Below are 26,860 nucleotides of genomic sequence, written 5' to 3'. Positions count from 1 at the left end.
CAACTCACCTGAATAATTAAAGTATTAATAATAATAATTAAAATATCCATAATAATGAATAATTTGCTAATTACAACAGGAAAAGACTCAAACGTGCATGACAGGAGGAGATCATATTATCAGGGATGAGAACCTGTGATTTACAGCACAGCCAAATGACTCCTAAGACTTCTAGATTTGTCCTCTACTGTATAAATAATCCTTAGGTTATGAAATCATGATCTTCTCCCTATGGAGTGATTTGGAATTGAACCATAGTCTAAAGGAGGGACTGGACAGAATGAGAGGCCTGATAAAACACTGGAAGAGAAATCCCTTAAACAGACAGAAGGCGGTAGAGGTTTCTGGAGACTCTGATTACCTTGAGGTAGTCGTTTTCTGAGCGAAGCTCTTCAATTTCCCGTAATAAATCTTCTTCTGCCAGCTCTTTGCCGCCCTCCGGTTTGAGCTGCCCGCTCCCGGTGTGTTTTTCCGGTTTAGGTTTCTCTCGCGCAGGTGAGGCTTGAGGCACGATGATGTCCGGTCTCTGGCCATGCATTCGCGCAGCACCGGAGGCCGCCACAGCACCGGAATCAGCGGGTTCATCTGCAGCCAAGTGTCCGCGCTCACTGGATCCGGATCCGGCCCCTGACTCGGCATCGCTGCTGCCGGCCTGAGCGAGGCGTTGCTCGTCGGACAGCGGCTCAGAGGGACAGTCGGACAGATCCGAGCTGCTGTCTGTCTGAGCAAGGCGCCCCGTGGGAACGCGCACCGGCGAGTCTGAACCGTGGGCCAGAGGAGCGCGCGCGAGAGGTATCAGCTTCCCCTTTGGGCTTTTCGCAAGTCGAGGAACGGTGTCCGCCGCTTTCCCGACTGGTTTCGCCTGCGTGACCTTTGAGGCCTTTTTAGTCGTTGAGGATTTGGCAGCGCTTTTCACCGGCGACGGTTTGTCCTTCGGTCCGGTCACGGTGCGTCTCACAGCACGGCTGTGTGGAGTGAAAGACCCCGCAGGCTGCTGCTTATTGAGTTTAGGAGATTTTGGTGTGAGCGCGGTGGATTTAAGAGCTCTGGAGTGACCATCCTTCAGGAAAGGTCTGGCCGGAGAAGGTGCACGGTTTAACCTCTTCTTCTCCACCGGCTGGCTTTGCGGTTTGGCGTCGCTGCTCGAGCCATCAGCGCTTTCCATCATAACAGCGAGCGGAAAACAAACCCGGACCGATCCGAACCGAGCGCGCACACGGCACCAGCAACACGGCACTCTTCACCCTTCTCTCTCATCACTTCTAACTGATGCACAACTCTGATTCAGTTCCGGTCATCCATATTCGAGGGATGAGAAATAAATAAGCAGAGAGCTCTCTTATTATAATCCCATTAAGGCTGTACCGAGGAACGTCTTTCTCCGCAAACAGCAACAAATGGTAGGCACGCGAGGCAGAACTGCATCTGCAGCCCGGAAATACGGGATCAATATGTCCGTCCTTCTCTTTTCAGGCAGCGTACAGTTAACTCATCCTCTGCTTACGATCTCCTGGGCCCTTCCGCTGTCTCTCTCTCTCCGTTTCTCCTGCTGCTCGTCTTCTATCTGACTGGGGAAAAAAATCTGCAGCCGCTGCGGTGTGACGCCCGGTGCCGTGAACCGCGCAGTGCGCATGCGCCACTGTACACTCCCCTCGCGCTTGGCTTTGGCATAGAAACGACGTTATAAATCACTTTATCTTTCTCACACACTTACTCGGATCTTCCCTCTTCTGTCGACTTCTCACAGCGTCACAAAGACAGGCTGTGAACCAAACCGTTACACACTAAAAATGATCCAAAACTCTTACACTACCCACGCTAATGCACTATTTATTGCTGTTGAAGTCTATAACATGCGGTTTGGGACGTGGCCCCTGTGCTGTATTAGACAGAAACGGAAATCTCTATTAACATTTTTGCACTGGAGTATTAACAAATAAAACCAGGAAAGCCAATAGGAATAAAACAAACTGAGCAGGTGGAGGCTAGCCACGCCCCCTGTGCCCTGGTATCAGGTGTGTGGCTCAGGGTCGCCTTCCAGTCCTCATGCAAATCCACTATCTCTCAATGCAAATCCACTGTCTGCATCCAGTGTCTGTTCTGACTGAAGCACTTTACTAGTTCCACCAGATTTAGATATAGACTCCAAAGTGGTTTTCAAAAGTGGTTCTAGTAGAGATTTTAAAGAAGGGGAAAAAATAAACAGTAATCTTAGCATGAAGGCTTCTCCGTTTCTCTCCATGTATCAGGTCACTGCTCAGTGGTCAAGGCTCTGGGTTACTGACCAGATGGATAGTGCCAAAATGCCACTGCTGTGCCTTTGACCAGGGCCCTTAACCATATCTGCACTATATCATGGCTGAACCTCTGCTCTGATAATCTTCTTTTCACCAGTGTCATACATTATAAACATACCCAATACTATTTTTGACAGCTTTTGTCAGTCATCTCCAGTTGTTGTGCATACTGTACATCACATTTTAATTTCAATTCAATTTGTTCAATGTCTTCATACAGCACATATAACAACAGAGTGGCAGGAGGAAAGAAAAACTCCCAGAGACGACAGAAGAGAGACATCCTAAGAGAAACCAGACTCAGCTTCTTCTGGTTGATGAGCAATAGTGTGATTTTAGTATGTGTGTTGAAAGAATGTTCAATATGCGTATATGGTGATTAAGAGAACCCTGGGATGAGAACAGGACAGTATATACGATTACAGCAGCAGTCCTACACTATCCAGGTGTGTGTGATGTTGGGGGGCTATCCATGTGGGATGCACATGAGCATTAAATGTAGCCCAAGTGCAGAAAAGCTCCAAGCAGAAGTAGAAGCTCCAAAAGATCAGCTTGTTATTGTTTCATCTATGCGAGGATGTGGAAAATGTGCATAATCTGACACCGCCATCTAATGGCTTGAAGGAGATACTTCCTGAAATGCCTTAAAACAGTGAAGAACAAAATTGCCCTTATAGGTAATAAATATATATTTTTTATTTGCACGTCATTAGTTCAAGAACACCACGAGTTATAAATATCACAAAATTCTGTTTTTTTTTGTTTTTTTTTAAACATGCCAAACTTTTTCAAATAGCTAAAATCGGATTACAAAGCACTCTTCCTTATCTCAATATCTAAGTGAGGGTCCATTTCTTTTTTCTTTATTGAATAGTTTCTTTTTGTATCATAAATTCTAAAATAGTCCTATAGGTGATGAAAATTAACACAAGGTTACTCCATACAAAAATGGACATTTGTAAAGGCAGCAGTTATTGCTACTTCACTAAAGAAATCCTCACAGTGGGATGAACTATTTTTAGGGGCCATGACACGTTCACGTTCGATATATAACACGGGAGAAAACCATGGGACAGATTTACCAAGTATTACTAGTGTTTCTGCAGCAATACTGTCGAAAAAAAAAAAAAATATCATCTGACTTAAAATCCTTCAGAAATGTAGTTAAAAAAAAATTACTCAACAAAAGAAAAATCAATATTTCCAATTTCCCTTTAAGAAAAAAAAGGGAATAAAGACAGAAAACAATTCTAGCAGAATCTTAGTAAATCTGACTCACTGTCTTACAATAATCCAGAAAACAAACAAAAAGTAAAAACAGTTATGCACATAAGTCAAGTAAAAAGCACTTAGTGATAAATAAAAGGCCCTTCATCAACAAATCTGGCACTTTCCAAGAAAAAAAAAAGAAAAGAAAAAAAAGGTTAGTACACATTCTTTAAAAATGTCCGGAAACATGAGAAATACTGCGAGTTTTAGGTTATAAAAGTTTACAAAGCTGTTGTTAGAAATCATATTAAAATATGAAAATGAAATTCCGTGGTCTCGGAGCTGTGTGGAAATCATGCACTGCTACACAAGGTTTAGACGTTCGGTACACAATCAAACAAGACTCCTGTTTCTCAGAATCGGAGCCGAAGCTGCCACGTTAGGTCTTCATGCACTTCTGGGGTATTTTTTTTAATGCAGGGTGTGAATACTTATTTAACGCCTCGAAATCTCTGTGCATCATCATGAGCGATCAAACCATAACAAAAGAAGAAATACTGCTCCATTTTTCATCCACATCGTAAATCACCATCTTTTGTTCATTAGGGATTACAGGAGGCAACACTAAATGAAATAATGCACAGCGTCTTCGCGGACCAACGTGACCCCGCCGACTCGTGGTGTGCTGCGAGTAGAATAGCTATTTGTGTAAATGTGTGTGTTCCCATGGTAATATCTGCAGTGACAACAAAACAAGGTGCTCCAGAATGAGGTGCAGCATTTACAGTTCATCCCCCCCACAGTCTTTTTCTACTATTTTTACATTTAGTATTCTTGTTGTTGCTATTAATGTCATCTATACTCATCTCTTTCTTCCACGTAGCCCATTAAATAAAAAAGTTCCAGTTCTTTTAGGACACTCTATAAAACCCTTGATTAGTGTAATTCTGTTGAGTCAAAAGAAGCAGAAATGGTAGTGAACTGGATGATGCTTTAATGCTGCAGAGTTTTTTTTCTGGACTGCAGTGTCAAAATCTCAGCTTACGAATGTGGATTGTAGTGCAAGAACAATGGACCGAGGCGGTAAATCTGACCACCATTCATCTATCCTTTCTACCTTCGGTAAATTACGTTTATCTGCGTTTGGTTTGACCGCTGCTGTAAGTCGCTCTGGACAAGACAAGAGCCAAATGTCGTAGACATACATGTAAATGGTGTTGCTGAGGAAGCAGAAAAGCCTAGTGTTGCAAAAAAAAAAAAATCTGTAGCTGCTGCTCTTTACTGGAGGGTAAATCACTCAGGAGAACAGAGGAGCTGTTTGATTTGGGTCTGATCTGATTGCTCATGACTCCGCCCAGCTTTAAATCAATACAGGACGTAGACTCTTGAGGTTGTTAGAGTGCATTTGATCGCTGAGATGTTACAGAGATGAAGACTTCTTAAGAAGAGTGTGCTAATGCTGAATACTGAAGCTGAGGAAGCCTGAGATGTGAGGTACTGTTGTGGGTATATGCTGTATTTGTAGGTGTAAATGCAGCAACGCGATCAGAGCAGGAGTAGTCAGTCGGTCAGTCTGGATTTCATGTAGTTGGAAACCTAACAGCGGCGTCGTACAGAGACAAAGTCTAAATGTGGCTGAATGTTCTTGCTCCTGGAACTGCCCTCCCACTGCACATGCCCCGGAGTCCACAGATCCCTGCGGGTAGGAAGGCCTCAATGCAGGTGCACTGCACCCCCTGGTGGTCAGTTGCTGGAAGTGCAAGGGCTGATAAGAAACTGGGGCTTTTTCTGAGCAGGAGGACCGAGACGAGGCTCAACAGCAGCGCATGCGAGGAGGGGGCAGTTCTGGGGGCACTTCAGGCTCGGGCTGAAGGGAAAGGACGCTGTTGGAGAGTTCTCTACTGGGCATTTCCAGAGGCATCTGCAAAAACAAGGCACATTAATGACATTTTTTAATTGAATTCACCAGCTTTTTTTGTAGTATAGTACTTATGGCCACAGTGTAAAGTCTCATTTATATGCAAAATAATTCAGCGTTATTCCTGTTGTTATCTGGGCTTGCTATATCTGTGTGTCATGCTTAATATACAGGAGGACACAAAATGATTTCTCTGCTATTGCAAAATCTGAAACAGGAAGTAATGAGTCTTAGCCGATGCTTTTGGATGAGTAATCCAGAAACAGCTCACTGGTACCCATGGCGCTGTCACGGCTGAATTTTTTAGACCCATATTCGGTAACAAAACGTAAAACAATCCTATTTTATTGATCAGTTCATTTCCAAAGCAGGTGACCATCAAATGAGTGGAAGTACTAGATACTGTTAGCAACCAAGTCTGTCTGCCAATCCTTTGATTGTGGAGGATCGAGAGCATATCCCAGAAATGCAAGGCTGAAAAATTCACACCAGATGGGACACCAGTTCACAGGCGAGTGCCAGTGACAAGAGCAAAATTGTGATGGCTAGACCACTGGATCAGAGCATCTCCAAAACTGCAGCTCTTGTGGGGTGTTCCTGGTCTGCAGTGGTCAGTATCTATCAAAAGTGGTCCAAGGAAGGAACAGTGATGAACCGGCGACAGGGTCATGGGCGGCCAAGGCTCATTGATGCACATGGGGAGTGAAGGCTGACCCGTGTGATCCGATCCAACAGACAAGCTACTGTTGGTCAAACCAGTTAATGCTGGTTCTGATAGAAAGGTGTCAGAATACACAGTGCATGACGGGTCAGGGCTGTTTTGGCAGCAAAAGGGGGACCAACACAATAATAGGCAAGTGGTCATAATGTTACGCCTGGTCAGTTTATATCCACTTTCACCTAAATCTGGTGACATTAACAATTTGTATTAAAAACTATTCACTTTTTTTATTCCCAACACTGACCAGATTTATGTGCATAAAGCATCTTACACTGTATACACTGATCAGCCATAACATTAAAACCACCTTCCTGAAGGTCCCCCTCGTGACGCCAAAACCCTGGGCGCCCATGACCCTGACACCAGTCCTTCTTTAGACCACTTTTGTTAGGTTCTAACCACAGCATCCTGGGAACACCACACAAGACCTGCTGTTTTGTAGATTCTCTGACCCAGCTGTCTAACCACCCCGATTTAGCCCTTATACACCTGCCCATTTTTCCTGTTCCCAATACATCTACTACAAGAACTGCCTAACTTATCCAGTGTCTTTAATGTCATAGCTGATGGTTGTACATCAATAACTGTTTGAAAGAGAGCGCTAAAATAGAAAGATACTGACCTTGCTCAAAATATCATCCACTAGCTTGAGAAAGATCTCATCCACGTTGAAGTTGTCCTTGGCGCTGGCCTCACAGAATCGCATCCCTGATATCCGTGAGGCAAACTGCCAATCAGGAGAGGGGGAAAATAAAAGACACATCCCTAGCTTACAAAATGTCAGAAAAAGCAACTAGCAGGACTGAACAGTGGCAGGATTTACTATTTAATACTTATCCATTAATCACTTGATTTAAAGAGGTTGTGTTAAAAACCCTCGGACCTGTCCCCTTTCTGATCTAATGTGTTTTGCTGAAATACTCCACACAGTATCTTTAATAAAAGAACTGACTACAGGTTAATGCCAATAACAGCAGAACATACTCAGTATAAACTCCACCCTGAGGAAATAAAGATAGCTTTGGATCCACTGCAGGGTTTTTTTTTTAAACCATGCCCTTTCTGACTATCCCTCACCTCCTACAGCCTAGGACTGAAAAGAGGGTGTAGTAAGAAACTTTTCTAAAACTGTCTGCCACACATAGATGAGTCAAATGAAACGATCTATTCAGAAAAGGGCATCTGTCTACAATCATTCATAGCTTAGCATAGTGACATTTTGTCCTTCATTGTTTGGATTAAAGATCACGCAGATCCCAATGCCTTCATGCTACATTCTGCTACTGAATCTGAGGGCTGATAATGTAAATGGTAAAAGCTGGTAACGGTCATTATATGCGGTCATGAATTCCACTTCTCAACAAGCGTGTGTTTAAACAGCACTCCGTAACACACAGCTTGTGAGACTCACCCTCTCGGCCTGCTGCCGTGCGATGACCCGGTCAGCCTCACAGTCCAGCTTGTTCCCGACCAATAGGAGCTCGGCGTCCTCTGATGCGTACTGCAGGTCACACAGATCGAACGCATTTCAGTGTACAGCACTAAAACCATAGCATACAGAATTTTTAGAATTATTCGCATTTATTATTAAGGTGGGTGTATTATTTATTGTTTAAATACATTTCACACACATCATCATAAGTATAACTAACGTAACAGTGGCTGACTGTCAAGCTGTTTTTGGACTGATTCTGTAGCTCATTATGTGTTTATACACAGATCAGGCATAACATTATGACAACCTGCCCAATATTGTGTTGGTCCTCCTTTTGCTGCCAAAACAGCCCTGACCCGTCATGCACTGTGTATTCTGACACCTTTCTATCAGAACCAGCATTAACTTCTTCAGCAATTTGAGCAACAGTAGCTTGTCTGTTGGATCGGATCACACGGGCCAGCCTTCACTCCCCACATGCATCAAAGAGCCTTGGCCACCTATGACCCTGTCACCGGTTCACCACTGTTCCTTCCTTGGACCACTTTTGATAGATACTGACCACTGCAGACCGGGAACACCCCACAAGAGCTGCAGTTTCGGAGATGCTCTGATCCAGTGGTCTAGCCATCACAATTTGGCCCTTTGTCAAACTCGCTCAAATCCTTACACTTGTCCATTTTTCCTGCTTCTAACACATCAACTTTGAGGACAAAATGTTCACTTGCTGCCTAATATATCCCCCAAAAAACAGGTGCCATGATGAGGAGATCATCAGTGTTATTCACTTCACCTGTCAGTGCTCATAATGTTACGCCTGATCTGTGTATTTATTTACAGTACCTTGTCGATCATTTTCATCCATTTGGGCAAGTCTTCAAAGGTTTCCTGTTTGGTGATATCATACACCACTATGATTCCCTTAGCGCCTCGGTAGTAGGCTGAGGTGATGCTGTTGAATCTCTCCTGACCGGCGGTGTCCCTAAAACAACACCGATTACCTTACAGCATCTCAAAACAGAATAATCACTTCCTTACTGTATAAATATGAAACGGCTCAGTAATATAACCACACGGAGATAACACAAGGAGTTACACAAAGCTGAGTGTTAGTCACGTGCATGGCTGTTAGGAGCTGTCTGTGTGCAATATTTAGATCATTAAAACCGTTAAATCTCAGTGATTCATTTTCAATAGACTTACCTGATGAAAAAAATCACTCAAGGGCTTTATTAGAAATCATTTGCTCGTTTACTAGATTTAAAAATGACAACCTGTGCTTTTACTGTACCTTATCCACCCTAGCCTGGTCGCTAGAAACAGGATATGATGTCACAGAGGGATAGGTGAGGCGTCACATGGCAGTGATGGCATGTTAAGGTGAAGAGTGGTGGAGCCGAGGATGCTGGGTAGCTGGATGTCAGTAGATATGTGGCACAAACACAAGACATACAGTGATGGAGGGGGGATTAAGTAAAGGGTGAGGGACAGAGGTTAGAATAAACAGCTGGAGGGATGGAGGGACTCAGACAGAGGTAGTGAGTTGATGCAAACTTGTAACGTTCCTTCAGCAAGCAGCATTTCTTAATCATCATGCTTCAGTAACTGGTCTAGTCCTTTCTAATTAATATTTTTCCCCTTGTTCATTATTCTTGATTATTCTAATTGTGTGGCGGTGACCTGGGAAACATTTTTAGACGTCCATGCTTGTTAAAGCATCTCTTTACCTAGTGTGATCTTTACAGGCTTAAAGTCAAGCCATGGCTTGAATAAATACATCCCCTACATGATGTTGGGGAAATATATTTACACCATCTTTAATTAGAAGCCATTTCTGGATGTCTCCCAGAATTCCGCAGCAGTGACATCCATCAGGTCAAGGTTTGAAATGTATAAAATCTTAAATAAGGCAGAATCTCAAATACAAAAGCAGTGCAATGATCAAACTCGTACCTAGTTATTTCTACAACAGCATTCTCTGCAACTACAATATACTGAGAACATCTGAGATTCCTGAATCCTTTAACAATACAGGAAAGCAGAATGGGTCGTGATGATCAAATCTAATGGGTTAGAACTGGAGCTGAGGTGCAGACAGACTGAGAATAAAAGCAAGAGAGGAGATGAGAGGAAATAAAGGCAATTCAGAGAGGAGAAATGAGGAGAGGAAGACGCACAGAGATGTCAGTGAAGGTAACAGGTTATTAATGCAAGTCATCAGACTCGAGCTAATTAGTCATGTGAGTTTGCGAGCTTATCTTCAGCAAGCAAGCATGTAGGAGTTAATGCATTAAACCTTCTGAACGAAACATGAAGCAGGGCAAGCAGACTGGAGCTTTCCCCTTATTCACCGTGATAGATTTGGTCTTTACAATGTATTACTGACACGAAAGGAAAAAAAGGTAAATGACAGTTCCTCCGTCATCAAATCATTCCTTTACTCTTGTAGCTGACCCTTACCCACTAACACATTTTGGAACAGAAGAGGAATGACCCTCAGAGATGCACCACTAACATTCAGCTGCCTATAAACATGACTCAACTTCTGCATTATCCTGATGCTGGAATTATTCTGTCAGCGTAGCCCTGAGAAAAGAAGGTGGGAGTTTTATGCGCCACATTTCCTGGCTAGGAGCTCGGTCCTGTCTGTCTTGTGCCTCTGAGGCACAGGAAGTGACACAGTCAGGGTGAGTCGGTGATAAAGACGGAGAGCTTCCTGTTCACTTACCAGATCTGCAACCTGATCTTCTTTCCTCGAAGCTCCACGGTTTTGATTTTAAAATCCACACCTGCATGCGCAGACAGACAGACAAACACAGAGAGACACAGAGAGATTGAGAGAGAGAGAGAGAGAGAGAGAGAGACAGAGAGACACACAGACACACAGAGAGAGAGAGAGAGAGAGAGAGAGAGAGAGAGAGACAGACAGACAGACAGACAGACAGACAGACAGAAAAACAGAGAGAGAGAGACAGACAGACAGACAGACAGAAAAACAGAGAGAGAGAGAGAGAGAGAGAGAGAGAAACAGAGAGTCAGACAGAGAGAGAGAGAGAGAGAGAGAGAGACACAGACAGACAGACATACAGACAGAGAGACAGACAGAAAAACAGAGAGAGAGACAGAGAAACAAAAAAACAGAGAGAGGGAGAGAGACATTCAGTTTGGGTGAAAGCAAAACTTCTCGAATTCTCGAATCTGATTGGTCAGAAGATTTCTGTTAATTTCCACAAACATGCTATTAAAATATATTGAATTGCTGCTATGTAAACAGTCTCTGTTGTTTATTTAGCATTGTTGGAAGGAGTCTCCAGTGTCAGTGTTCGAGGTAAAGCTGTAAATCTGCTATGGGATGATGGAGAGGTTTGCACTTTCCCCCTTGCTTGAGCAAGTTTTATATTTATTTTATATTAAGCTGGTAAGAAAATGACTGTTTATAGCTGCTATAACTTAATATGTAACATTAGTAAGCACTCCATAATATAAGGACGTTCTGTTACAGGAAAATAACCATGTGTGATTAGATTAGAAAACATGAGCTTTTAACTTTCAGGATCCCAAAAAGGTTTAAGAGTAACTCTCTCCATGCTTTCTAAAATCTGATCAAGATGAGCCCACAGGTAAACGTTAACAGTCATGAAAAAGTGAAGCGTTTGCTGTCAGCAGTGTGTGTGATAACTCTGTGTGAAGCTCTCCCGTCGGTGTGCTTTGGGAGATATGCAGTGACACGCAGTGTGTTACAAGGGTGACGGTGCAGAAAATGGAGGCCGATCCATGCGCCACAGCAGCTGCCTGTGAAAGTCGGACTATTTTGGGAACTCTGTCCCGCTGACTGCTGATCCGACGCGAAGCTCCGAGCACGTCGATGTTCAGTGTCAGGTTTCATGCCGATATACTTTTGGGTATAAGCTTTGGGAAAATCCCTAAACAACATGTCCGATTGGGTCATCACAGATAAATAAAGCATCCTCAGTGTGTTATTATGCTGATCATGTGACCGAAATATACCAAGTTTGCATTTGTCCATTCCAAATATCTTGATTCGCAAACATCCGATTATGATTGTTCTATTCAACGTGCTTTGCCACATGCAGCAGGGCTCGTCATCAGAGGAGCCAGTAAAAGTATTTCAGCAGATCGGATAGAGAACTTCAGACGGATACTGCAGCGCAGCTGAGAAACATATGAGGATATGTAGTTCAACAACTTCGTTTTTTCCGAACCCAAATTTGTTCGGCTCTTAACGAGGAGCCCCTGTTGTGCTGCATCCAGATGATGTAGCTGAAAGAGACTGGACCTCATCACACCTCCCAAGCCTAAGAAATGAGAGGGTTTTTGAGATCATTTTAGTTATTTTTTTCTAGTCTGATTAGTGAACTGACCACACGGCTTGATTTAAAAGAAAAAAAAGAAAACCCGGACAGACAGACAAGTATGTTTGTTTTACTAAAGTCTAATGTAAACCACACGTGTCTTAAGGTTCTGTGGCACTAGTTTAAAGCAGACTCTGAAACAAGACATAACCATGTCTTATTTCAGAAATATGATAGGATTTATAATCTTTAACAGTCGAAGGACAACTGGGGAAAAGTGGTGATCAGTTGTTGGTTAGTTTTATATAAACTTTACAGATGTTAGTTTAAACACGAATGATAGATATAACTTCAACTTTCTACTGTAAACTCTCTTTTTTATTTTTAATTGTACATGCGATAACAATTAGTAATACTAATATCGTTACTTCTACTGTTAATTGAAACCTTGACTGAGGTTTTACTAACAAATCGCACTCGTTAATTATTCCCATTAAAAACCCATTGAGATTATTGAGTCGTGTATGCAGATATTTTATATAAAACCGAACATAAGGAAAATATGTGAAAATTAACCTACTGTTATAGTTTACTCACATAAGATGTTATGACTGTAATGAAGACTCTCGTAATAAAGGGGGGGAGGGGGGTCCTGCTGGGTCCTTGAGCACGGCCCTTAACCCTCAATTGCTCAGTTGTATAAAAATGTGATAAGTAGTGAGCTCTGAATAAGGGCGTCTGCCAAATGCCAGGAATGGGTATGGGTGATGCGGCGATATTATACTGATACTGTGAAATATCGCGATATTTACGCGACCTGGTCATATCGACCAGCTCTGACTTGTAGACTCATTGGTTGTCTGGATTTAAGTTACAGTTACAGTTAACTTTATGTTTATACACCGCACAAGGGTCAAGTGTGTGTGTGTGTGTGTGTGTATAGAGAGAGAGAGAAACAAGTGACCTAAACTATGTTGTTTACTTCTCAAAATACTTCTAAAAGTGTAAGACGTGCTCGTAGTTAAAGTTCTCTGGTTGATGGACAGCTTGTTTTTCATTTTTAAAAACATCTGACCAGTGAGAGTAAACACAGTGCTCAGATATTAGCCACCAGCAGTCTGGCTAACACTGAAGAATGGACACAGCGCTCAGGAGAAGATCTAGTTGAAAGTTGTAAGTTTCTTACCCACGGTAGATTTGCAAGCCTCACAGAAGGTGTCATCAGTGAACCTCTCCATCAGGCTGGTCTTTCCCACACCGCGGGAGCCGATGATGATGATCTGGAGTTTATAATCCGCCGGTCTGGGAGCCATCTTCCTGCGGCGCGACTGCGCTCCCATAGCGGGGGAGCCGGTGACGGGGCTGCCGCTGAAACCGCCGCCGCCGCCGGGCCTCCGCTGGATTTCACACCTCGAGTTCATCCCTAACTCCACATCTGTGACCCGGGTTCAGTTTAGGACTGGACCGCCATCATGCGGCAGCACTTTAATGAACTTTTTACTGACCCTTCCGTCGAGTTAGACAAAGTTTTTTTCTCTGTTTGCAGTTGTCTGGTGTTAGGTAGCAGAGAATGACCGTTACGTCATCGCGGCTTCCGGTTCCGTCCCGTTTTGCGTCCCGTTACTTTTTTTTTTTTTTGTTTTGTTCAACCCGTATTGGGACTAATCCCACCTAATGGAACAGGATTGGATAAATACTAGTATACTCAACACTGATTGGATTCTGTACTGCACGTATTAGCCAATCAGGGCTCAGAAAGCTGAATTATTTAGAATACGGGTGGGAGAAAAAAAATCAGTGTTTATGGGTCAGAGACAGAAACGCTTTTCAGAACACACTAACCAGAAAGAGTCATTTGTTCGCGTGTTTTCTTTTTCAATTCTAAATTATTGTTTAAAGAAAGTCATCAATATTTATTATTATCATCATTCATAATATTTCCTTTACAAGGGAGAAGTAAATATATATATATATATATATATATATATATATATATATATATATATATATATATATATGACTTTATTTTAGAACTTCTCTATTAGAATGCATATAAAGAAAAATAATACCATTTTGTACTGTTAACCCAGTCCTACAGAGATGGACCCATTATATCAATGACATTTGTGAAAATAAACACCTTTTTTCAGGACATGCAACATTTATTTGTTTTGCAATGTGTGAATTTTACAGTGTATAAGCTTTACACACACATATCTTCTTCTTTCGGCTTTTCCCTTCAGGGGTCGTCACAGTGAATCATCTCCCTCCATCTTCCGCATCCTCATCACTTGCACCCACTAGCTTCATATCCTCATTTATTACATCCATATACCTCCTCTTTGGCCTTCCTCTTTGCCTCCTGCCTGGCAGCTCCATGTCCAACATTCTCCTACCGATATACTCACTCTCCTTCCTCTGAACATGTCCAAACCATCTTAATCTGTCCTCCCTAACTTTGTCCTCCAAACGTCCAACATGAGCTGTCCCTCTGATGTACTCGTTCCTAATCCTGTCCAGCCTTGTCACTCCCAAAGAGAACCTCAACATCTTCAGCTTTAGAAACACATATAATAATAATTATAATTATAATTATATATAATAATAATAATAATAATAATAATAATAATAATAATAATAATAATAAAAATTATTATTATTATTATTATTATTATTATTATTATAAAAACCAACCTAATATAGCCTTCCTACTGTTAACAATTTTATGGGATTACAGAGATGTAAACATTATAGGAATTATATTAATATATGTGTTCATTAGGACATGCATTTATTTAGGACACAGGGACAATGTTTCTTTTTAATCTAGGTTAAAATACTACTAATGATAATATCAGAGAAAGTGTGAATCTAATCTAAAGGTACAGTTTTCCCTCTCGGGCTGCCGTAGAGAAGCAGTGACGTCGGGGTGGTGATGAGAGCAGGATAATCTCCTCGGAGCTCTGAGCAGATCCTCGCATCCCTATAGTGCTCTTCATCCTTCACTTCTTCCTCATCCACAAAATGGCAGCGCAGAAAATCAACGAGGCACACGAACACATCGCCAAAGCGGAGAAATGGTGAGAGCAGTAATATCATTTCATCGCTTTATATTAAGGCTGAATGTCATAAGCAGGCGTATACAGGTACAGTACAGGTTGAATATACAGGTGCACAGCGCCTGGTGCATCTTATGTCATATGTGCAGAAGTGATACAGAATATCTATGTCTAATATTAGTAGGTTTTATCGTTAGAGCGCACGCGCTGTGTGGTGCTCGCGGTTGCCAGGGTGACAGATGTTGTGCTCACATTGATGCTGTGTAGATGATGTTTGTAGGTCATTCAGACAAAGCCGTGTCTAAAGTCTCAATTGTCTTTCTGAAGCTTAAAGACCAGCATGACCAAGTGGAAGCCGGACTACGATGGAGCTGCGTCTGAGATGGCCAAAGCTGGTGAGCAAAACAAATAATATACGCTATATTGCCAAAAGTTTGGGGACACCTCTCCAAATCATTGAATTCAGGTGTTGTTTTTCAGGGGTTGGGCTCGGCCCCTTAGTTCCAGTGAAAGGAACTCTTGTTTCAATTTCATGCTCCCAACTTTGTGGGAACAGTTTGGGGATGACCCCTTCCTGTTCCAACATGACTGCACACCAGTGCACAAAGCAAGGTCCATAAAGACATGGATGAGTGAGTTTGGTGTGGAGGAACTCGACTGGCCTGCACAGAGTCCTGACCTCAACCTGATAGAACACCTTTGGGATGAATTAGAGCGGAGACTGCGAGCCAGGCCAAAACTGGGACATCTGCCTTTACATGCACATGAATGCAAAATGGAGTTGGCCTGTCCTTTGCAGCTATAACAGCTTCAATTTTTCTGAGAAGGCTTTCCACAAGGTTTTGGAGTGTGTTTATGGGAATTTTTGACCATTCACTGATGCACTGATGTTGTTCTATCAGGTTGAAGTCAGGACTCAGGTTTTACAGGCCAGTCAAGTTCCTACACACCAAGCTCGCTCATCCATGTCTTTATGGACCTTGCATTGCATACTGGTTTGCAGTCATGTTGGAACGGGAAGGGGCCATCCCCAAGTTTAAACCCTGTGGTCAATGTAGCACAAGGTCATCTTCCTTTTACCTCACCCATCAATGGAAAAGTGCCATATATTATATTCTTACCAGATATTATCAGCATTTCTGGGGGTTTAAACTTGACCGTGTCACTTCTTTGTACTGTCCAGCGTGGTGCATCAGCACAATACCACTGTAGTATGTAATAAAGTAACTAGGAAGTACATGAAGTGTCCTCCGATTTAACATCATTGTCAAGCCTCTGCAAGCTGCGTCACATGTCTGGGAGCAGGGATAAATCTAAACTGTGTAGTGCACTGGGTTCTGAATGTCCTTAATTATTTGTTTAGATAATTAGCTTGGAACACTGAAATAATGATGATTACTTTTTTTTTTTGTTACAGCTGTGGCTTTTAAAAACGCGAAGCAGTTCGATCAAGCAAAGGAGGCGTACCTGAAGGAGGCAGAGTACCATACAGAAAACAAAACGTATCCTTTTTTCCCCAGCTATGGCCATGCTGGAATATTAGATACCATTCTGCTGTTTAATTCTCACTTCTGATTGGTCAGGATGTGTTGATTAATATTCTTTAGCAGCAGCTCTGAAAGAGTGTCATCTTCATGGTTTATATGAATGCATTTTGATGGGTATGATTTCTAGAGTAAGAATATATGTACATTACCATAGCCAACCATACTGGAACACATGACCGTTACACCCATCTTACCCAAACTGTTAGAAAGAGTTGGAAGCACTCAGTTATATGCACAGTTTGTCAATATGTCTTTTTTTTTTAAGAAGTTGCCTCTTCGTAATATTCAGAGATAGAAGAAGATGTTTTCCTTTAAGTACATTGGAATCTTCAAGAAATATCTGTAATGAAATAATGAAACCGTTATTGTCCGTAAGTAAAGTATATTCTGCTTCTCAATATGCTCTAGCCATCTAATAAGGCTGCTATATTCATGTTTATAACATGAGCATTCCCCATCTCATAAACATACCTTTGGGAAAGCATTCACCCTATTGTTTGAATCTCGACAAAGCATGTGTTAGCCTTCAGCCTCTCTGGCTGGTGAATGCTGGTGGGTGGGAACTGGCAGGGTGAAGTCATTTATTTTATTCTACATTTTATTGGATTATTTGTGGAGCCACAGTTAAGTCATTTGCTCCAGATGAAATAATTCAAGTTGCAGACTAATTAAGCTATTTGTACTGTGTAAAGAAGTATTATACATCCAAAAAAAAAGTGGGTTGTAAGCGAAAGAATAATCCATATTCATGGTATGGTAGGGGTTGTCGTAGCACGAAGTTTGGAAACCAGGTTGGAGGCGTCTCTCTTGTGCTCCTTTACTTTCAGTCTTCACCAGCAAAATAGCAGCCTAAAATAAATAGCTTTTTTCTAAGTGAATTGTTCTGGTTCATGAACACGTTCTTTACTTAACTTCAGTAAACAGATTGTTCCATGCTGCCAAGTAAGTGCTCAGAAATGTATTGGTTGATAATATTTCAAAGTGGTTGATAATATTTATGAAAAGCTGTTAAATGGCATATTTTTCTGTAATTCTGTTTTGACTCTAGGGCAATTGAGCAAGCAGGTATGATGCTGAAGGTGAGTTCTCATTTGTTACTCTGTGTTCAGATGTGGTCTGATAAAAAAGGCTAGTGATAAAGTGACGTTTATAAATGTGGCATGCCTACCAGCTGAAACACAATAGGGTCTGGATTTCCTGAACCCGGTGTGCGTAACTGATGAGACGTGTCATTTCTCTAGGATATGAAGCGACTCCCGGAGGCTGTTGAACTGATTGAGAAAGCCAGCGTGATGTATGTGGAGAACGGAACCTCGGGAACCGCAGGCATAGCTTTGGACAGAGCCGGCAAGTATGTGACAGCATGAAGGTCATCACTGCCTAGACTCTAAATACAGAAGAGATTTATGATTAAACCAGGTTACGCTGTGGCATGATTCAATTCAATTCAGTTTTATTTGTATAGCGTGTTTAGCAATGAACATTGTCTCAAAGCAGCTTTACAGAACATAAGAAACAAAAAACAGTCCTAGATGTTAAACAAAATCATCCCTAGTGAGCAAGCCTGAGGCGACTGTGGCAAGGAAAAACTCCCTTTGATGGTATGAGGAAGAAACCTTGAGAGGAACCAGACTCAAAAGGGAACCTCCTCCTCATTTGGGTGAGGAGAGTGTGATAAATGTCGAATGTTAGTGTGTGTATTAATTAGGAGGTTGTTGTCATCCTCAAAGTCCACATAGGGCTAGCAGCATTGCTTTGATATACCCAAATCCTCACAAAGCAGAACCCAGCTGGAGCTAGTCCATCTCTGGATGCCTCAGGATCCTCGCAGGGTTGACCTCTGTCTACTGGAGCTGGCACAATCTCCAGATGCCTCAGGATGGGTAGAACAAGTGGAAAGGAATTAGCGTAGCTGCCGTTCATGATATTAGAAGCACTAGGTGATAGTGTGCATTTGATCACTGGAGTACGAGGTTATGTGTATTATGTGTATGCCTGGCTAAAGAGATATGTCTTTAATCTACATTTAAACTGGGAGACTGTGTCTGAGCCCCGAACACTGTCAGGAAGGCTATTCCTAAGTTTAGGAGCTAAATATGAAAATGCTCTACCCCCCTTTTGTAGACTTTGATATTGTGGGATCTACCAGAGGTCCCCAGTTTTGTGATGTTAAGGAACATGATGGATTGTAAACATGTTGGCTAGAGAACAGCAAAAGTTTGTTTTTTGTTTCAGTTTGGTGTTGAGAATAACCAAACTAACACATTTTACGAAGCTTATGACTAACAGTTGCATTGTGCAAACTGCAGCACATATCTGAATCATCAGCAGCTCTTGTGAAATTAATAAAACAGTCCTGTCGGTATGAGAAAAATTAACCAGTGCACACTGTATCTGAAGGCATAAAGCTATTTCAATCTGGATCAAGGCAGTAAGCCTGGTCACATGATCATGTCTTCACCATTGCCTTTTTAGTACGTTGGATTGGAAACTGTGTCTTGCGTAAGGAACAGTGTGATGAAAAAATCTTATTATTTAATTATATTATAATTATTTAATGGTATATTTGACAGCTGTGTTTTTCTTTCTCATAGACTTATCGAACCTGTAGATCTGGAGAAAGCAGTGGACTTGTATAAGAAAGCTGCATCTGTTTTTGAGGTAAGATCACAGACACATTATACCTGAACAATTTGGCACAAGCAAGAGGGCGAATATCTGTGATTTGTACGCAGTTGTGCCCAAAATGTTTAGTTTAGTTTTGCTCTGAAGTAGATCTACATTTACATTTCTGGCATCTGGCAGACACTCTTATACACAACAACTTACAGTTTATCTCAATTTATACAACTGAGCAATTAAGGGCCTTGCTTCAGGGCAGATTGGTGGACCTGGGATTCGAACTCACAACCTTCTGGTCAGTAGTCCAACACCTTACCCCCTAAAGAAGCTACGAGTTTGTACTTGTATTAATTCCCATTAAAGGTGCAATTAGCTTCCCTTCCTCCTTTACACCTTTGTTTGATCCCTCAAGTCTATTTACAGTCAAAAGCCGTATTCATGAAAATGATATGTTGATGATTTATTGTAAACCACTACTGTAGTAACTGGTTTGAACTTTAAAGTGGAATTTTATGTGGTGAATACAGACAGGAGGAGTAATGAACACTGTGAAATATCTCATTATGGTTATACTAAATTTTGGCACTCCAGGAACGCTGCTCGACCAATCAGATCAGTGGATTAGAACTAAAACTATAAAACAGACTGTTGAATTCAGAAGGTGTGAATACATTTTCTGTAACAGCAGCTCTGACAGGCATGTGACTGTAATTCGGATACCAGTTTTTACAGACATTTTTTTTTACGGAGTCGTTGGAAAGGTGAAGTTTGGGGTCTCCAGTGTTAGCACTTTGCAGCAGTCAGTGCACTTCCTGTTTCTTAGTCACTTAAACTGAATAAAAGGGAGGCTGGCGAAGCAGCATCTGTTTATAGCTGCGATAATGTAATTAATAATAGGAATTGTTTTCGGACGCTTCCCAACGCTCAATCTAACAACACACTGATCGGAAATGTGACGTGTCGTTTCGGAAGTTGGTAAATGTGGTGTAAGAGGAATAAAGTTGCTCTTTTATGGAATGTGCTGTTACAGGAAAACAGGCTACACATCAGGCTGCATGACACCATGGCCGTGATTATTTTCCTATAATAGCATGCCACATTACATTCTACTCCTTCCCTAATCTCATCGTCAGAGGTGTTTGCTCTGTGCTCAGTGGTTGACATTAGTGATACAATGATGTCATATAAATTTACTAGACATGTACGTTTTTTTCTGAAGAGTGGTGCGTGCCGTGGCAAAACCCGTCCCCGAGTAAACAGACAGGGTGCCAGTAGTTTCGGATGCTAGGGGGTAGATAGGGTGTCAGTACTATTAGAGGCATGTGTACAGAGAGGGTGCCAATACTTTTGGAGGCAAGTGGTGCCGAGTTCTCCTCAATGTGCTGAGTGTTTTGATATGTCACATGCCCCTGTTGCGGTAATTTTGTGATTCCAATTAATTTCGAGGTTGCCATGCACATGCCACCACGTGACGTCATGTGATATCATCAGAATACTCATCACACAGTTCTCGCCGTGCTGAGTGTTTTGATATGTCACATGTGTATGTTGTGGTAATTTTGTGAGGCCAGTTATTTTGTGGGTTTTGACATCATCAAAATTCGATAAATCTGTATACCGTAAAAATCCTTGCTCATACTGCTAATTACACTTCACAGCATCAGTTAGTGAACCGCAAAACGCATAGTTTCACAATCTTTAGGATCATCTCTTTTCTTCCTCTACGTGTAGAATGAGGACCGGCTCAGACAGGCTGCAGAGCTGCTGGGAAAAGCGTCCAGACTTCTGGTGCGACTGCGCAGGTGAGTGTGTGTAGGAGTCTGTGAGTCTGACCTAGACTGACCTCCAGTCACATTTCCATTTTCTCCTCTTTTCCATTTGCCCTCTTTGCCGTTTTCCTGTAAACGATTAAGACCGGCACCAAGACTATGACTAATTTTAGTGTCTTAAATGTGAGCGATAATGCAGTACCTCTCGTCTTACGTCATATCTGTCTCACCGCTCCACAGGCTGGACGAGGCAGCTGTCTCTCTGCAGAAAGAGAAAAACATGTACAAAGAGATTGAGAATTATCCCACTTGCTTCAAGGTATACTTTCATATGGGAGAAGGGTACAGTATAGTGCAGAGATCATGAGATCAGTGAACCCCTTTCACCATATTAGAAGCAGTTAGGGGTTTTTCTTGCAAAATTGATGTAATTTGGCCCGTCATTGGTCAGTTTTGACCACACACACACACACACACACACACGGATATTTGTAGTTTCTGGACTGTTTCTCAATTAGGCAGTGACTTTATCCAGCACCACACTCTAACATATTAACAAATACAAAGTGATCTATATGGTAGATGCATCTAATAAAAATGAAGGTCTTATAAAAGGTCTTATCGTGTTATTCTTACTTGTGCTTTGTTTGGTTCTGTGTAGAAAACCATAGCACAAGTGCTGGTCCATCTCCATCGTGGTGACTTCGTAGCAGCGGATAAATGTGTGAAAGAGAGTTACAGGTATGACCCGCTTCATCAACCAGTTCGATTTGATCTACAGAGTCACTCCAGTAGATAAAATAAACTGTAATAGATTGCATTTGATTCAATTTTGTAGACTTAAAATGTAAACATTACGGATGTCGCCCACTAGAGGGCACTGTTGTCTAAATTCTCCAAAATAATAATGTATTGCCGTGTCAGAGTGTTTCAAAAAGTTGTAATAATTATATCAAGCTGTGGATTAACTCACGGGATCACATTCTCCCAGTCCTTGTTTGTCGTTTCATGAGGAGCTTCCTGTTCTGTATATGTGAATACTTATAAATGTGCACCTCTGCTCCTTGTCTTAGTCTTCCTGGGTTCAGCGGCAGTGAGGACAGTGTTGCAATGGAGACGTTACTGGCGGGTTACGACGAGCAGGATGAGGATCAGGTTTTCCGTGTCTGCAACTCACCTCTTCTCAAGTACATGGACAACGACGTAAGAAACCCAGCGTATTCAGCTGTAATCTCATACACACACATCAACGGAAATCTGTATTGTATACTGGTATTTATACTGGTATATATGTCCTCACTCTCATATATCACAATGCACAAGACGTGACTAACAGTGCTCTGTTCCTGCCTCTGTGGACAGTATGCAAAGCTGGCCATCTCTCTAAAAGTTCCTGGAGGAGGAGGAGGGAAGAAGAAGAAATCTCCCAGTGCTCCACAGGGGGGTGCTACAGGAGCACCGGCCCCAGAGGACGAGGACGAGTATGAAGGAGGACTGTGTTAGGTGTATCTAGGAAATGTCAGCATTTGTGCACAACAGATAGATAGAAAAAGAGCAAGACAGAGCAAAGTTCTAATATTCCCGAGAAAGGGATGGAGAATGAGTACGAGACTAACACAAAACATATAGGTGTATAAATACTTTGTGACCGAGTGGATGCTCTCCAAACCCTGATGTTTTCTGTGCAGCCTCTCTCGACTCTTGAAGCTCACTGTAATGTGAAAGAGTACTTCTGCATCGTTCACCCAATCTCTGCACCTGTAACGTATGTAAAATGACCACTTTCCCTGTACTGAGGAAAATCCTGTTTAATCGAAATTCACTTAAAATGTTAGCGTGATGTTTTTCAGTCTAATGTTTGCCAGGTCAGTTGTTTCAGGTGTGTATTTCAAACCTCATCTTCACAGAGCTGGGCAAAAATAAAACGGCGCTCCTAGACGTATAAGCACAGAAAGGCTGTATTTACGGCATTATAGATACCACAAAACTGTTGAGAAAGCACACGTAAGCAAAATAACTTTTATCTGTATTTTACATTTTTTAAAATGACTTAAGAATAGCTTTGCTGTTTACAGACTTTCTTTTATTTCTTCGGGTTTTATTTTTAAGGTTTAAAAGGTGCTGTTTATGATTTTTGGCTATAGTATATAGTGTGAGGTTTCAGTAAATAGGTTTTCTAGGACAGGGAAAAGGACAAAAAAAAAATACTTTAAATAAATAATAGATAAATAAATAAATATGAATATAACCTAAAAGCTATTTTTGTTTTGTTAAATATTAATTACCAACAATTCTTTTATCACATGTTACATTCACTGTGTTAAAACCAAGGTGTCGTCTTGTGTATACAGCATTTATGGACCCAGTTTGTTAAAGTGTGAGTATCACATTGTCGATGTGGTTTATGCAATCATACGTAAAATGACGTGGTGTACAGTACCGTACTCGTTGTGTTCTTGAACTTGTCTCTTAGTGATATTTGTCCGGAGTCTCCACTATCCCTTTAATGTATAGCTATAAGAAGAAAAAAAAAATACAGCGCACAAATGTGTAATATATAAGAAAGCAATGGATATTTTAAACATTTCTCTTCAGCTCTTAATCAGAAACAAATGGCCAGTTAAATTTTAGTTCTGGTGGGAATTCAGAGTAGTGTTTGTTTTTGCTTATCTACAGCCAAAATGGTTCCTATCTAATGAACACAAAATGAAATAACAATTGTAAAGTACTACAATTATTTATTTATTTATTTATTTTTTACCTCTCGTGTCTGTACTGCATTAAGAAGTTTATTCAGATTAATTGAGATGATGTCTGGCTCACCTAAAAGAAATGATTCAAGAAATGAACTTCTGTGTGCTGTCATTATTTTAGGAAACCTGGGTTAAAATTAAAGTTAGGATTCTGTCTGTAAAAGCCGTTAGAGGCAGAAGTCAACATGAGAGCTTAGATATAATGCTTTCAGAAAAAAATGTTTCTGTTTACAGCGAGATGGAGGACAGTCGTGATGTTTAACACTGTTTAAAACTGTTCAACACTGAAACCTGAGTGACTCTCAGGAGTAAAGCTGTGGTGTGAATATCCTACAGTTCACATCATTGTTATACACAGAACAGGCATAACATTATGACCAATATTGACTTATTATTGTGTTTTGCTGCCAAAACAGCCCTGACCCGTCATGCACTGTGTATTCTGACACCTTTCTATCAGAACCAGCATTAACTTCTTCAGCAGTTTGAGCAACAGTAGCTCGTCTGTTGGATTGGAACACACAGGTCAGCCTTCATCAATGAGCCTTGGCCATGACCCTGTCGCCGGTTCACCACTGTTCCTTCCTTGGACCACTTTTGATAGATACTGACCACTGCAGACTGGGAACACCCCACAAGAGCTGCAGTTTTGGAGATGCTCTGATCCTGTGATCTAGCCATCACAATTTGGCCCTTCCTCAAATCCTTACGCTTGTCCATTTTTCCTGCTTCTAACACATCAACTTTGAGGACAAAATGTTCACTTGCTGCCTAATATATCCCACCCACTAACCACCTGTTAGGAGATAATCAGTGTTTTTCACTTCACCTGTCACCGCTCATAATGTTATGCCCATAACGTTCCTCTGATGATGCTGAAAATGGTGATTAATGTACACACAGCAATAAACACCTCAACTCCGTACCCGGCCTTGCACTTGAGAATTCAGAAGAAAAGAAAGCGGTACTACTTTGGGTTCATAACAGGAGTAAGCTAAACACAAATCCGTGAAATATTTTCCATTTCAACACCTATACGTTTTCCGGTATACATCCTGTGCACTAAGAGCCCTAAACTTTTTTCCGTTCTTATTTATATTTGATGAGTCTGTAGAGTGTGGAGTTGAACTCCCGCCCTTTTCCCTCTTTAGTCCGTTATTACTGTACGCAAGTGCAATTGTTGCTGAAGCCTTTTTTTTTTTTCCTTTTCCACTGGGTCTTTATGAGTGCATTAGTGGGCTTCGCAGAGGAGTGTTTAAGATGTACAACATGGCATCAGCACTACAAATAAAGTATAACAACTCGGTACTTTTGCCTCCTCCGCTACAAGCGGGTTAAACAGATTTACTTCAGTTTTTGTCGAAACGGCCCAAGAACAAAAAAAAAAAAAAAGCTGCAAATAAAGTGTAAAGAGGAGAATAAAAGTGGCCTTCTGATATGTGCTTTATTTGAAGGTCATCGCTTTTCTTAAGCTCTTCTTTTCCATCCTGACATTCTGCTACACAGCAAACCTAATAAAGCTTCACATTTCTTTGTCCCTGTAAAAGCATATGTACATGTGATGTAATGAAAACACCTCATGTTTAAATAGTAATTATTCTCTCATGCTACAATGGCTTTAAATAATGCATAGTTTGAAAATGTGAGGAAGGTCTCTAGGTTTCGTTAGTGTTCTTCTCCCAGTGTTCTTCTAGCGTCTCCGTGTGTGCGGCAGGAACACTGGGACATGGAGATCGAACGTAGAAGAAAACTTTAAAATTGTAAACTGCATAGTGCTGCCTCTTGAAAAAAAAAGCAAAGACAGCCCTTTCCTGTGCATAAATACACACGCCCACTGATATACTGTATGTACAAATCAGCCCAGTATACCCCCCTCCTTTTTTTTTTTGTTTTTTTTTTTGTTTAATAAAGCATCCATTTTCATATTGCTTTACCCCTTCCATACAAGCAATGATTCATTATCTTTAATCTTCACATACAGGCCTATATCTTTCTGACAAACATATCATCTCCCAAGACTTGCACGTCATAAAAAGAAAAATTCATGCTCCATAGCCATCGACTAACGACATATAATCATTAATCAGCATCACATAATCAGTTGTACCGCTTCTTTCTTCCTTCGCCATCTCACCCCTGTGCCTATAAAGAGTGCTCGATTTTGCAGATTTGCACGAGTAAAATTCTTGCCCAGTCTGACGCTTTTAATACACAATGCAAATGAGGACATCTCAAGATGAAATGACCAGTGTGTGTTCCTGAGAAAAGACATTGAATGAATGAAAACGCAATTATTTGTACAAACTAAATAAGGCAAGTGTAGATTGTCGGGTGATTGCTGTTGTGTGTTGCTCCAGCCTTCTGCAAAACCAGAAGTTGTTGCCTCTTGCCGCTCAGAAAATAAAGCACTTGGTAATAAGGTCTGGTGGAAATCAACTCAAGTCCTCAGACTCTGATCTTAATCACGCAGGGATTTGACGACCAGCCTGTCAATCAGCATGATGGACGGCCCTCTGGGCTCATGCACTCCCAGCTGTGAAGGGTTGCTTTTGCGGTGACACAAGATGGTTAGTAGTCATGTCTATTAAAGCCCTTAATAATGTACAATTAGCTACAGATCGATCAGTGATCTCTCCCATCTCTTACACCTGATAAAGTACTGTATATGAGAGACACCAAGAACTGCAAAATGCAGCTAGTTGCCTATTTCAGCATCTTATCCAGCTGTTAAAACCCCAGCCTTGTGCTTCTTCATGTCGATTAGGAACTCCTCATGCACTGAGTGTCCTTGTCTGTGACGTTACACTCATCCTCCTCACTTGTTCTTCTCCCTGGTCCATTTGATCATGGTCTCCGGAGAGCGGTAAAGGAAGATGAGCTTTGAGTAGAGGTCTTCCTCCAGGTCCAGCTCTCCTGTTTCTCGGACCAGGAAGATGTCAGTGCAGAGTTTGAGGATGCGGTCCACGTTAGGCAGCTCCTCGAACATGATGTTGTGTGAGATCCCGCTGAAGAACTCACGTACAAACTTGCCGATCACCAGCACCACGGACATGTACAGGCCCATGATACTGAGAGGAGAGAAATGTAGTTGGTTAAATCTAATATTGGTTTTGAAACCATTTACACACACACAGTAAAATACATCCAGCATTTGTGCTATATTTAATTTTTCATTTAATATGTTGGCAACACTTGGCTAATAGGTAATAGTCAGAGT

General features: G+C 41.5%; 4 protein-coding genes across 14 annotated transcripts in view; 1 reads left to right on the top strand and 3 right to left on the bottom strand.

Moving 5' to 3' along the window:
* The window catches only part of LOC131370614 (microtubule cross-linking factor 1), a 67,622-nt gene extending 65,736 nt beyond the window's left edge, over positions 1 to 1,886 (bottom strand). For 8 of the 9 annotated variants that reach the window (XR_009207445.1, XR_009207444.1, XM_058417983.1 and 5 more), the window contains exon 1: positions 362 to 1,885. Coding sequence is in view for 7 of the 9 variants with exons in the window: in XM_058417983.1 (XP_058273966.1) it covers positions 362 to 1,168 (807 nt within the window). In the remaining 2 variants the exon portion in view is untranslated. Of the gene's footprint in view, positions 1 to 361 lie in introns of all 9 variants that reach the window. The other variant, XM_058417987.1, reaches the window with a different exon arrangement.
* A 1,073-nt stretch (positions 1,887 to 2,959) lies between these two features.
* On the bottom strand, positions 2,960 to 13,510 carry rab12 (RAB12, member RAS oncogene family). The gene is made up of 6 exons (XM_058417991.1): positions 13,080 to 13,510; positions 10,309 to 10,369; positions 8,424 to 8,562; positions 7,557 to 7,646; positions 6,768 to 6,872; positions 2,960 to 5,427 (listed from the first exon to the last, which is right to left on the bottom strand). Exons 1-6 carry the CDS (start codon positions 13,312 to 13,314, stop codon positions 5,320 to 5,322), a joined length of 738 nt encoding a protein of 245 aa, XP_058273974.1. The 5' UTR covers positions 13,315 to 13,510; the 3' UTR covers positions 2,960 to 5,319.
* Positions 13,511 to 14,798: 1,288 nt separating this feature from the next.
* Positions 14,799 to 23,739, top strand: napgb (N-ethylmaleimide-sensitive factor attachment protein, gamma b). The gene is made up of 12 exons (XM_058418724.1): positions 14,799 to 14,973; positions 15,280 to 15,347; positions 16,370 to 16,454; positions 17,424 to 17,441; positions 17,548 to 17,578; positions 17,741 to 17,850; positions 19,094 to 19,160; positions 20,853 to 20,923; positions 21,131 to 21,209; positions 21,552 to 21,631; positions 21,964 to 22,093; positions 22,253 to 23,739. Exons 1-12 carry the CDS (start codon positions 14,918 to 14,920, stop codon positions 22,391 to 22,393), a joined length of 936 nt encoding a protein of 311 aa, XP_058274707.1. The 5' UTR covers positions 14,799 to 14,917; the 3' UTR covers positions 22,394 to 23,739.
* LOC131371021 (piezo-type mechanosensitive ion channel component 2) overlaps positions 23,726 to 26,860 on the bottom strand; it is a 74,198-nt gene continuing 71,063 nt past the window's right edge. For all 3 annotated transcript variants that reach the window (XM_058418721.1, XM_058418723.1, XM_058418722.1), the window contains one exon: positions 23,726 to 26,711. In XM_058418721.1, coding sequence (XP_058274704.1) covers positions 26,459 to 26,711 — 253 coding nt within the window. In that variant the 3' untranslated portion in view covers positions 23,726 to 26,458. The remainder of the gene's footprint in view (positions 26,712 to 26,860) is intronic.

The sequence above is a fragment of the Hemibagrus wyckioides genome, linkage group LG20 (assembly GCF_019097595.1).
Source record: "Hemibagrus wyckioides isolate EC202008001 linkage group LG20, SWU_Hwy_1.0, whole genome shotgun sequence".
NCBI classification, from domain to species: domain Eukaryota; kingdom Metazoa; phylum Chordata; class Actinopteri; order Siluriformes; family Bagridae; genus Hemibagrus; species Hemibagrus wyckioides.
The sequence above is the reverse complement of the archived record's forward strand: the minus strand, read 5'-3'. Positions and strand labels throughout refer to the sequence as shown.

Coding starts and splice junctions, on each gene's coding strand:
- rab12 (XM_058417991.1), bottom strand. CDS start 13,314: ATGAACTCGAGGTGTGAAATCCAGCGGAGGCCCGGCGGCGGCGGCGGT. Junction 8,563..10,308: donor AAGATCAGGTTGCAGATCTG/GTAAGTGAACAG, acceptor GTGTTGTTTTAG/GGACACCGCCGGTCAGGAGA. Junction 5,428..6,767: donor TGGATGATATTTTGAGCAAG/GTCAGTATCTTT, acceptor TTGTTTTTGCAG/ATGCCTCTGGAAATGCCCAG.
- napgb (XM_058418724.1), top strand. CDS start 14,918: ATGGCAGCGCAGAAAATCAACGAGGCACACGAACACATCGCCAAAGCG. Junction 15,348..16,369: donor GTCTGAGATGGCCAAAGCTG/GTGAGCAAAACA, acceptor TTTTTGTTACAG/CTGTGGCTTTTAAAAACGCG. Junction 20,924..21,130: donor CTTCTGGTGCGACTGCGCAG/GTGAGTGTGTGT, acceptor ACCGCTCCACAG/GCTGGACGAGGCAGCTGTCT.